This window comes from Schistocerca americana, chromosome 4 (genome assembly GCF_021461395.2).
Source record: "Schistocerca americana isolate TAMUIC-IGC-003095 chromosome 4, iqSchAmer2.1, whole genome shotgun sequence".
NCBI classification, from domain to species: Eukaryota; Metazoa; Arthropoda; class Insecta; order Orthoptera; family Acrididae; genus Schistocerca; species Schistocerca americana.
The window spans coordinates 330,919,072-330,931,633 of NC_060122.1; the positions used below are offsets into that span (position 1 = coordinate 330,919,072).

The window sequence follows — 12,562 nt, forward strand, 5'->3', positions numbered from 1 at the left end:
TTGTTATAACATTTAGATTTCATGTTCAATCAAGAATATCATGGAGAAACCACCTCAAAAATTTCCTCCACTTTGGTCGCACCCTTCCTATCACAATGACCTTCAAATATTTGAATTTTTCCAAGCCCTATGTATCAGTAAACAAATACTGGAGAATCAAATCTTGATGGCAAAGGCATCCTAAAAACAGTTCTGCTCCTTCCTCAAGATAATGTCAGTATTCAGTCCCAACTAACATCTTCCAAATTGAAACCCTTGCCTTCCAACACCTGTAAGACCACTTTCGATAGCATCTCCAAAAGGTTTCCAACTTAATGATAGCCTGCTCCCAATTTGGAGTGCCAGTGCCCAATTATATTAATCTTATCCTGGTGTGAAGAAACCTTGGGCAACAGAAGAAATACTTCAATTGAACGATGAAAGAATGAAGAGGAAAAATGTTCAGCAAAAGACAAGAATACAGCAAAATAATTCATATAGAAATGAAATAAATTGGAAGTACAGCAAATGCAAAGCAAAATGGAAAAAACATGAAGAATTTAAAAAAGAAACAGCTGTCAGAACAACAGATTCAGCATATAGAAAAGTCAGAACAATCTTTGCTGAAATTAAAAGTAAAGGCATGAACATTATGAATGCAAAAGGGATTGCACAGTTAAACACAAGGACAGAGCAGGTGGATGGAAAGAGCACACTGAAGGCCTGTATAAGCAGGAAGAAATGGCTGATGACATGATAGAAGAAGAAGTGAGAGTCAATGTGGAAGGTATGGGGGACCCAGTATTAGAGTTTAACATAGCTCTGGAAGATATGAGATCAAATAAGGTAGAAAACATAGGTAACATTCCTTTGCAGTTTCTAAAATCATTGGGAAAGGGGGGGGGGGGGGGGGGAGTGCCAACCAAGTGACTATTCAAGCTGGCTTGTTGAGTCTATGTATCTGGTGACATGCCATCAGATATTCAGAAAAATATCATCCACACAATCTCAAAGATGGCTTAAAGTTGTTGACAAGAATAATCTACAGAAGACTAGAAAAAAATTAGGACTTGTTAGTTGACAATCAGGTTGACTTCAGGAAAGTTAAAGGCATCAGGAGGCAGTTTTGACATGTGCTTGATAATGCAAGCTAGATTTCAGAAAAACCAAGACATATTCATAGAATCTGTTGATCTATAAAAAGCATTTAACAATGTAAAATGATGGAAAATGTTAACTATTCTCAGAAAAATAGGTGCAAATTAAGGGAAAGATGGAATGTAACAAAATTATGAAAAGGAAATTTGCTACTCACCATATAATCACCACAGTTGACGAAAGCCTTAATGGCCGAAAGCTTTGTGAGAGTCTTTTTGTTGAGCCTATCTGTGACTCAGCATCTCTGCCATATGGTGAGTAGCAACTTTCCTTTTCCAAATATTGTTACATTCCATCCTGGATTTTCCATTGTTTGATAGGGAAAGATGGGTAATACACAATATGTATGAAACCAACAGAGAACTATGAGAATTATTTAATCCATTTTGTTTACAGAACACTGCAGCTGCCGTCATAAGCCACAAGTAGGAAATATGGCAGCCAGCCACTAGCGTTTTTTAATGATTTATTGTACCATTACTAGTTTTGGGCCTGAGCACATCATCAGATGGAAGTGTTGACTTCTTTGCAAGATTTAATTTTATGTAAAGGAGGGCTTTCCATGAAGACACAAATGTAAACCTTGCAAAGAAGGCAATGCTATCAGTTGATGATGGGCTTGGGCCCAAAACTAGTAATGGTACAATAAAATAATTTCAGGAAACCTGGCTGTAATATTTCGTACAGTGTAATAATAAGAATGGAAGACCAAAAATGAAGTGCTCAGATTAAAAAAAGGTGTAAGGCAGGGATGCAGCTTTTCTCTACTGCTGATCAGTCTATATGTTGAAGAAGCAATGACAGAAATAAAAGAAAGGTGCAGGAGTAAGATTAAAATTCAGTGTGAAAGAATGTCAATAATAGAGTTCACTGATGACATTGCTATTCTCAGTGAAAGTGAGGGAGAACTACAGGACACGTCAAATGGAATAAATAACTCAATGAGTACAGAATACAGGACCTGCTGAATTTAATAAATAATCTAATGAGTCCAGAATATACAATGAGAGTGAACTGAAGAATGACAAAAGTAATCAGAAGTAGCAGAAATGAGATTAGTGATGAACTTAACATCAAAACTGGCAACCAAGAAATAGACAAAGTGAATGAATTCTGCTACCTTGGAAGCAAAATAATACATAACAGACAAAGTAAGGAGAACATAAAAAGCAGACTAGCACAGGCAAAGAAGACATACCTGCTAAGAGAAGTCTGCTAGTATCAAAAATTGGCCATAATTTGAGGAGGAAATTTTCTGAGAATGTACATTTAGAACACAGTATGGAAGCAAATCATGGAATGTTAGGAAATCAGAAAATAAGATAAGCAAACCATTGCAGAATTGGTGCTATTGCAGGACGTTAAAAAAATTTGGTGGACTGAAAAATGGAGGAAGTTATCTGCAGAATCTGCAGGGAAAGGAATGTATGAAGAACACTGAAAAGTAGTAGGGACAGTGTCATAGGACATGTGCTGAGACATCAGGGAATAACTTCCATGGTACTATAGGGAGCTCTAGGCAAAATCAGACACTGGAGTAAGTCCAAAAATGGAGGATGTTGGGTGTAAGTGCTACTCTAAGATGAGGAGGTTTGCAAAGGAGGGGAAGGTAAGCGGGCGACATCAAACCAGTCACGAGACAGAAGACCTACAACAAAACTTCTGTGAACCCCTTCATTAACCCCTCATGGTTCCCTGCCCTGCTCACTATTACTACCTGATCCTATTTAACTGAATTCTTTCATGAAGAAAAGTTCACAATCATCTTTTCATTCACTGCATATTACTTGAAAAATTGGTGACATAGTGTAATCCTTACTTTTGCTGTAAATGAGAACCAACTACTTAGCAACAATACTTACTTTTTTATAACAATATCAACACTCATAGTTTTGTTGATCATTGGAAAAGAATGCTGCATATTTCCTATTGCTGCTCATGCTTGAGAATCCTGTCCAACTCGAAGAGAGGACCTCTGTGACTTCCCCAGTGTTGCATCCCAGCAAACCCATTTAGAATCAGCCTTCAGTTTAAAATCTTGATATTCTTCTCTGAGCATTACTTGGCTTGACTGTTCTACTTTTTTCATAAATAATGTCAGTGTCAAAGCAGAGAGAAATAATAGTTTTTATTTTTTATGAAATGATGCCTGAATGATAACACAAAAGATATGCGTTGGCACTGTATGAACACAGACTCTGACTCATTTATTTTACAATGAGTCCTTGTTCTGAGAACCAAAGGCATTGTAAACATATAATATGATGTGCCTCTATCTCTGTTATAGACTTCACATATCTGAAATGTCCGATACACAATAATTTCACGACTGTTAAAAGTCTCCAGCCTTGCTACAGTGTTTATTTTAGGACCACATACTGCAGCCACAGTAACTTACCTGTTACCATGTCCATTAGCATCTGTGTTTGTAAGTGTGAAATTCAATACACATCTGCAAAAGACTGAAGGGCCATGAAAAATCACTTGGGCACCTACTCAATTGTTCATACTAATAGCAATATTATCAATAGCTTTATATATTGTAAGGCATGAACACCTTCTCCTATAATAATACAGCATCACGAGTCTGTGTCAATGCTGCTGCAAGTGCGTCTTAAGAGAAACGTCACTTATATAGCTCTTCCTTATCTAACCTCAGTGTAGCTTAAGCAACCTACCAGAAGTGGATTTTAGCCCAGCAGAACTCAAGTAAGCCGCACTGTGGTTACATAAGGAAGTGCTATATAAGCGACTTTTCTCTTAAGACGGCATCAGTCATTGAGCAGTCGCACTTGCAGCAGCATTGACACAGACTAGTGATGCCACCTTATTATAGGAGGAGAAGGCATTCATGCCTTACAGTAAATAAAGCTATTGATAATATTGCTATTAGTTCGAAGATTGAGTAGGTGCCCCAGTGATTTTGCATGGCCCCTCAGTCTTCTGCGGATGAGTATTGCTATTAGTACGAAGAATGCAGTAGGAGCCCAAGTGATTTTGCGTGGCCTCTGTGCATAATGCACTGCAGTACTTAAGAAAGGGCATTAAAGAAGGAGCTCCTGCTACAGTAAGCTCCTCCTAAAGTAGACACTTTAGCAGAGCTTGAGGCTTTTAGCAGTCGAGAAATTATTCAGGGTGTATACGTAGATGAGGAAAAAAAATTCGCGGATTTCCCAGTTAAAAATACACTTTCTCTTGGATGAAAATACACTTTTTCGTGTTAAGTAACAGTATACCTTTCCTTGGAACTGTAAAACTTATTAATCCTTTCAATGGTTGTGGTTTTATACACCAGCGTAGAATTTCCCGGCACTTTAAATAATGAAACTCAGGGGAAAAAAAACATTTTAGAAAGATGTATACTGCATATTTTCGTATTACGAAAGTATAAATACGAATTCCACCAAACACAACATGTTACTTTCTGAAGGATTGAAATCGAGATTGTGATGCGATTTTTTTTAAGCCAGTCGTAGCTCGTGTCAAGCCATCTCGCTAGCCAATGACAGCGGATATTTGGAGCATAGGACATGTGATGTAGTCAGCCAATAGTGACATCACTGTTAAGCAGCACGAACACACAAATAGGAAAAGGTAATGGTTTAAATTAATATACATAGTGTTGCTACAAGAAAAGAAAAGCTTTCATGTATAATGTTGGATTAATAATGTGTATGTCTGTCTATTGTTGACAAAGGCCTTAACGGCTGAAAGCTATAATTATTAGATCTTTTTGTTGTGCCTATCTGCGACTCAACATTTCTGCTACATGGTGAGTAGCAACTTCCCTTCTCATAATATTGACACATTCCATCCTGGATTTTCCATTGTTTAATTAAAGGAACATGATGATCAAGAGTGTCACTGGATACAGTTGCTTCAATTAAAACAACTCATATCACTTTTTGCTTCTATAAAATATTTTTATATGTTGTGCCAAATGCAAGTTGGGTGATGTGCAACTTTTCCTTTTCCAATGATCAATTTTTTCTGAGTTTTGCAGTAATTCAACTAACTCAAAATTAATCACTCTAGGGTTTTAATATGTGCAGAGGAGAAAGATGGATCTGTAATTTTGGAGATCAAGTAGATACTTTCTTGGTTTATGTATTGTTGTAATTTTGCTTTTCCTCTGTATTCCAGGTATCTTGGATGGAAAACTGTGATTATTGAATAGTTTTAATAACCATACTTTCACCCATGGCTCAAATTATTTTTGTCATCCAATGCACATATGTCCAGAACTGCTCCATTTCTGTTCTTGAACTTGTTAATAGCCTCAATGAATTCTTAAAATGTAAAAGACTTTGGAAACATACTAAGTTATCATTTATTCTCTTTTATGAAATCTATTTTTTTGTGTGTGGTATCAATATGCAGATTTTACTCTTTTTAGGAGGCATGAACATATGACCAGAAGCTACCTTAGAGTGTGATGGGTCTCTATTTGGATGGTCTCTATGATGTCTTAATTAACCCCACATCTTTTGGTTTTGTCTTCCCATAACAATATAAAGAAACATAGAAATTAAGTACACAAATACTCACACAAAACATTTTTTCACATGCAGAATTGCTAGATTACAAATTTTATATTAAGAAATAGAGTTTACAAAGAAAAGATTATGAAGTGATTAAAAAAGACTTACGATTTACAGGCCGCAGTTTCAACTCCTGTTCACCTTTCACTTCATACATCCCATAACCTTCTGGAATGGCAAGACCAAGAGAGAATGGAGTTCCTTCTATTGGATTATAAAAATATTTATGTCTTCTAGTAGTGACACGCCTCTGCAAAAGCAAAGTGCCAACTAACAGTGTAAACTAACACATAGCTACAGATTTATTTTTAAGAAATATAATGTTCTGAAATAATAATTACATTGACATTAAACGGTTTGCAGCTATTTGTTCTTCATTAAATTGCTGTTGCAAAAAACTCACTCCACATTTTGGTATTCAGCTGCATGGAGTGTTTAGCAACTGTGCTTCATTTTATGCAATGGTTTATGAGTATACCCAAAATTTCATTGGTACAGTCTGTTACTGAAACATGAGAACTACATAGGGCATTCAGTGACCATGGTTACAAAAGACAGTGTTATTTGTACAGCCAATCTACAGATAAGTGGTGTCCACATAAGCTACAGATAGCTTTGAGCACATTTTTCAGAAAATTTGAGGAACCTTGTACAAACACATTACCATCAGTAAATTGTTCTCAGTGGATGCATTATCCCACTGAATTTGGGAGGCATAGGAAGGTGTCAACACTGGAAAGTCCCATCCTGTGCAACACATGTTCACTGGTGACAATTATTGAATATATCAATATAATCCAGGTCTGACAGCTGTGGTTGCTTTTTCCCCCAGTTGAGAAGCCAAACGTGAAAGTGAAGATTCTTAGGAGTGATGGATGGAACATGGTGACCAGATTCTTGTCTACTCTGAGCCTTGTTGCAAATATCACTTTGGAAAGTTGTATGACTGTTATGGCACATTTTTGCAAATACAAAAGGATGCCTTAGAATGGTTTTAGGGTTTGTTGCTGTAACATGGTGATATATCTACCCATACTACCTTAGAGAAGTGAAACTCATTGAGATATCAGGAGCTGAGTTGGTCAACCATTGTTGTATAGTCCAATTCGAGCTCAATGTCAAATTCTCCTTTTTTTCCCTTTTGAACATTCTAGTTGCTGTTCATAACCTCTGATCCAAGAGAGGCAGAAAGTTATTTTTTTCTGCAGCACATAAGAATTTCTCTCTGTTTTCAAAGTTTGTATCCCAAAAGTTTCAAGCTCAAGGTTTATTGTTCAGGATTTTACTATTCTCATGGTCATATCTTTCAGCAATATCACTGCTTCAATTTATCTTTTGTTTCTACTGAATAGTCTGAATTATAACTACACTATTTTTATTTCACAATATTACACAAATGCAACAACTGTCTAGGGTTGTTGTAGTGCATAACTATCTTAAACTGGCAACAACTATTTGCAATTTGTCTTAAAAATGTCTACATTCTGAGCATGAAAATTTAGTCCTTACTTAATACCTACTGAATTTCAATGAGAAACATTCACTTAAGTCACTTATCTGTTTTGTAAACTGAAATTCTAACAAATACTGAGTGAATATAATATGTTAAAGCACAAAACACAAATATTTGTATTTTACTATAATTAGCTTAGGGAAGAGATTATTAATGAGTTGCTTACGTTTCAATTGCAGTTAATCATAGAAAAACTGTAGAATTCAATATATGGTACATGTTTAAATTGTGTGAGATTGTCATGCAAATAGTGACTGGTGGGGATTTACCTACTGCTTTCAGTAGAACTATGAAAGGGAATTTTCATTGAATTGTGGCAACGCTGTTAACACTTTGTGCAGTAACCATTAATGTTTGGTAACCGAAGGGATAGCATGTACTGAGGCAATGTGGGTGCAAGCAAAAAACATCCACACCAATGTCCGTGCCATCCAGTCCATATTTCTTGAATAATTTATCTCAGAAGTGTTGATTTAAGGATATCTATGTTCCCAAGGAAACAATGTGATTTAATATTTGTTTTGTAAATAAAAAATGTGTTTTTCTTGTTGCAATATTTTTTGTTTCAGACACATTTCACCTTTTAGTTTATGACATCTTCAGTCTAGAATGGTACAATATTGTTTTGATATTCAATATATGTAGATTATAAAACAGTTCACAACTTATTTTTCATGTATATAAATCATTACTTAAATCTAAAAACAAAGATGATGTGACTTAGCAAACGAAAGCGCTGGCAGGTCGATAGACACACAAACAAACACAAACATACACACAAAATTCAAGCTTTTGCAACCAACGGTTGCTTCATCTGGAAAGAGGAAAGGAGAGGGAAAGACGAAAGGATGTGGGTTTTAAGGGAGAGGGTAAGGAGTCATTTCAATCCCGGGAGTGGAAAGACTTACCTTAGGGGGAAAAAGGAGAGGTATACACTCGCACACACACCCATATCTAGCCGCACATACACAGACACAAGCAGACAGTTGTAAAGGCAAATCTGCCAACTTATGTATTAAAATTGCCCATTGCAATTTTAATACATAAGTTGGCAGATTTGCCTTTACAAGTGTCTGCTTGTGTCTGACCCTTAATTAACAGGATCTTAATGTACATTGGGCCATCAGGGTTGGTAAGTAGAATCCAGAGAGAGGAAAAAACTACTGAATCTTTGCATGAAGAAACAACCTGATGGTGGGCAACCCCACTTGAAGAAAAAGGACTTCAATAAGATCAAAAGATGTATGTCAGATTAAACAACCAGTGTAATAACAGATGCAGTATGGAAGGCCATAAATGAAGTCAAAGTCATTCCAAATGATTTCAGCAGAAAATACTTTACCATATATATATATATATATAAACAAAGATGATGTGACTTACCATACGAAAGCGCTGGCAGGTCGATAGAAACACAAACAGACACATACATACACACAAAATTCAAGCTTTCGCAACAAACTGTTGCCTCATCAGGAAAGAGGGAAGGAGAGGGAAAGACGAAAGGAAGTGGGTTTTAAGGGAGTCATTCCAATCCCGGGAGCGGAAAGACTTACCTTAGGGGGAAAAAAGGACGGGTATACACTCGCACACACACACATATCCATCCACACATATACAGACACAAGCAGACATATTTAAAGACAAAGAGTTTGGGCAGAGATGTCAGTCGAGGTGGAAGTGCAGAGGCAATATATATATAATAGAGGGAAACATTCCACACGGGAAAAATATATTTAAAAACAAAGATGATGTGACTTACCATACGAAAACGCTGGCAGGTCGATAGAAACACAAACAGACATATATATATATATATATATATATATATATATATATATATCAGAGCCTGTAACAAAAGCACCCCAAAATAAAAATGTGGCAGCTTTCTGAATCAAGTGAAAAATTTTGATGAAGGATGTTGCCAGATGAAGAACTAAAATCATAATATGAAGAGTGATACACTCTTGCGAGAGAGGTGGTAGTTACAAAAGATGTGGGATGTAGATATGTAGATGATAGAGTCACATACAAAAACCTAAGAAAATAGGTTGGTGGAATGTGGATATTAAAAAGGCCATCACAAGTAAGAACAATGCATTATAAACTCTGCATCAGCCAACACACACACTCACACATACACACACACACACACACACACACACACACACACACACACACACACACACACACACACACGATAATTCAGGTGCAGCGAAAGATAAGTTTTAGTTTACAAGCAGAAAAATGAGAAGCGATTTACAGTTAGCTGAAGCTGAGAATCAGGAATTCCAGGAAGTTCTGGACACTAGAATAACATCAGATAGGAATTAAAAATTGTTAAATAACATTATAAAGAGTAGAAGTACTGAAAATGAATCTACCCAATCAGTTCAACTTCCCAGTGACGAGGAAAACCCATATGCGTTTTGGTACTTTATTGAAGTGTAATGGAGAAACTTCATTAAAGTGTAACAGAGATAAAACTCTGTTAACAATGAATTACATGACTGTGTTAGTGTAAACACAGATAGGTTGATCTGGTGGGAAAAGGAGGATAGTGGTATATAAAATGAAATATAATAAGCCTGTTGGATAAGGCAAATTCAATGAAGAAATGATCTTGCACAGATTGGGCACCAATGGTTTTACACACTTCCAAGTAGAATTTTGAAAGAGAAATTAATTTGACCCGAAGCAGCTTGTCAGGAGTCTATTACTGAAAAAGAAGTGCACCAACTACTCAAATGTAACTCTGTTATCCCATGGAGTAAAAATCTATGAATTCATCCTCGGGATAAAATAAGAAAAGTTATTGATACTATATGTGATGAGAGTTAACATGGTTTTGGACTTTAAAGATCAACTTTTGGCACGAGAATGCTAGATGAGAATAACTGGGATTATATGGGAATGTTTTAGTATTAAAAAAGTTCCTGATACAGGAGCAGCCGTGCCACAGAAATGTGTGAATGGATCAGACGCAATCATGGCTGGCACAAGTTTGCTGCATCAGAAATCTGTTGGTGCACATACCTACCGTAAGCAAAATTCTGGCAATGTGTGGCTCGCATGGGCATGTGTCAGCAAAAGGCAGTGACAGTGTGAACTAAGATGATATATAGTACAGATGTGTTTTGCAAGACTCTATAATTTCAATCCACAGACTATGTGAGTCAAGCTTAATGTGAGTTCCCCACAGATATATACAAAAGTTTGTCGGGTGCTCTCTGTTCATTTCCACTTTCACTTCATCACATCCACGCAACACATGGTGCTCCACAACCATGAGGAAAGCTAGTTTCATTCTGGCCACGAGTCCACTGTTTTCCCGTGCTCATACCATCAGATGACGCACTCGTCACCGAGGAGTGTACACACTCCACGAGAGGTGTTCACGGGGAGCTCTTATGCAAACACAAATTATTGCGATCACCGGTTAAGGGACGCTGTGATCTGATTTCATTTTTGTTACTTGTTCATTTAGTAATTTTTGCAGAATAAACAAATTTCTAACAAATGTGTACATATCAATTCCCATCACCACAGCATCACCATAGTCTAAATCCTGAACAAAGTGCTTCAGTGGGACAGTAAAGTTGGATCACTGCATGACTGGCATGTAAGCAGTGATATCCACATGTTCCCACTTTGCTGGTGACCCCAACATGATAACTAGGCTAAATACGTGGTGATGGACTTTCATCAGTGTGAATGTAGCAGAACCACAAGTGATCTAACACTTACATCCTTGTAAACAAAGAGTGATTTGTTTATGGACAAATCATCAAGAACTAGGTGCTAAAGCAAGATGATGACTTTGGAAGAACTGCAAAAGACAATAGACAGTAGACAAAAGACAATAGATGAGCTGCTAGCAGGCAAACAGAGGCTGGAGAGCAAGCTACAGGCACACTCTGCATGCATGGTCTCTGCCCACCCCGAACCAGCTGAGGAAAACTTCCACACACAAAGCATGGCCACACCACCACCACCACCCACTGTTACAGGAGCAGCAACAAGCATAGGAAGGGTGCGGTTAGGCTGCCGCCCTTTTAGCCCTGCGGCCCAATCGTCGTTCAGCAACATGGAGGCTGCTTTTCTGAGCAACAACACCCAATATGACCTCACCACATTCAGATGCTTCTTGGGATAGCTAAATCAACACCACACGGTTAAAGTGTGACACATTATCACTGTCCCGCCAATGCAGTCTACATATAAGTGACTAAAAGAGGAGTTAATCCAGTGAACTTCATCATTACAGGAACAACGAGTACATCAGTTCCTGCACCAAGAGGAATGCGTTGAAAAGAGGCCATCTCACTTTCTGCGCCATCTGTCGAGCCTCACACTGTCCAACATGTTGCTGGACTCACTACTGTGTGCTATCTGGATGTGCAGGCAGTCACTGCCATGCAAACAGAAATGCAGCTGGATGTCATCATGGGTTTTGGCTGATCAGGTGCATGGTGCCCAATAGCACTGTCACAGCACTGTACAATGCCACAGATCAACTCGCAAATTTGATTCCACAGTGCCAAGTGTCTCCTGCAGCCACTGGCCTGAATCCTGACTTGCACCACCTAGTAAAATACTTGGCCACACAGATGGCAGCACTCATCATGCAGGTCCACTGGTTGGCCCACTCACAGACAGAGGGCAGCATGCGCCATAGTGGTAGCTGATCCCACTGCCACTGAGCCAGCTTGTGCAACCAGCAGCACAGTACCAGCCATTCTGGTGTACACTGATGATGCCAGAGCAGCAGCAGAGTGGTTTTTTCTGGTATCATTCACACTTTGACATCAAAGCGGCAAAGTGTTGGCCTGCTTGCTAGCACCAAAATGCCAACTGCAACCAGGCCTAGGTGCATCTGGCTGCAGAGCAATATCCAGGCATCTCTTCAAAATGGAATGGGCAGGCAGAGTGAAGTACCTTGTTGACATGGGTTCCAATCTTTCTATTTTTCCCCAATCCATGCTAAGAGACCATCTGAAGGCTGAGGTGCTGTCTCTTATTGCAACAGACAATTCAACAAAAAAAACGTATGTCACATATCACTGAGATTTGGACCTTGGATGGCACTGCACATTTATGTGGACATTCACTGTGGCTCACATCAACAACCCAATCCTGGGTGCAGATTTCCTCAAATACTACAACTTATTGGCTGACATTGCGAATGCCCAGCTGATCAATTTGACAACAAATCTGAAAATAGTGGGACACTGACGGCCGGCCATTTTCTTCAGTGTTATCCATTGAAGTCATCCAAATAGTGCACAAACATACTAGACAAATTTCCAGAGCTCACTCACCCACTTGGTGCACTGAAGGAAGTAAAATACTCGACAGTCCACCACATCAT

The 12,562-nt window shown here is 38.2% G+C and overlaps 1 protein-coding gene across 1 annotated transcript in view; it reads right to left on the minus strand.

Moving 5' to 3' along the window:
• LOC124613049 (voltage-dependent calcium channel subunit alpha-2/delta-3) overlaps positions 1 to 12,562 on the minus strand; it is a 622,965-nt gene that overhangs the window by 192,336 nt on the left and 418,067 nt on the right. Inside the window, exon 14 of the mRNA XM_047141624.1 lies at positions 5,787 to 5,928. Coding sequence (XP_046997580.1) covers positions 5,787 to 5,928 — 142 coding nt within the window. The remainder of the gene's footprint in view (positions 1 to 5,786; positions 5,929 to 12,562) is intronic.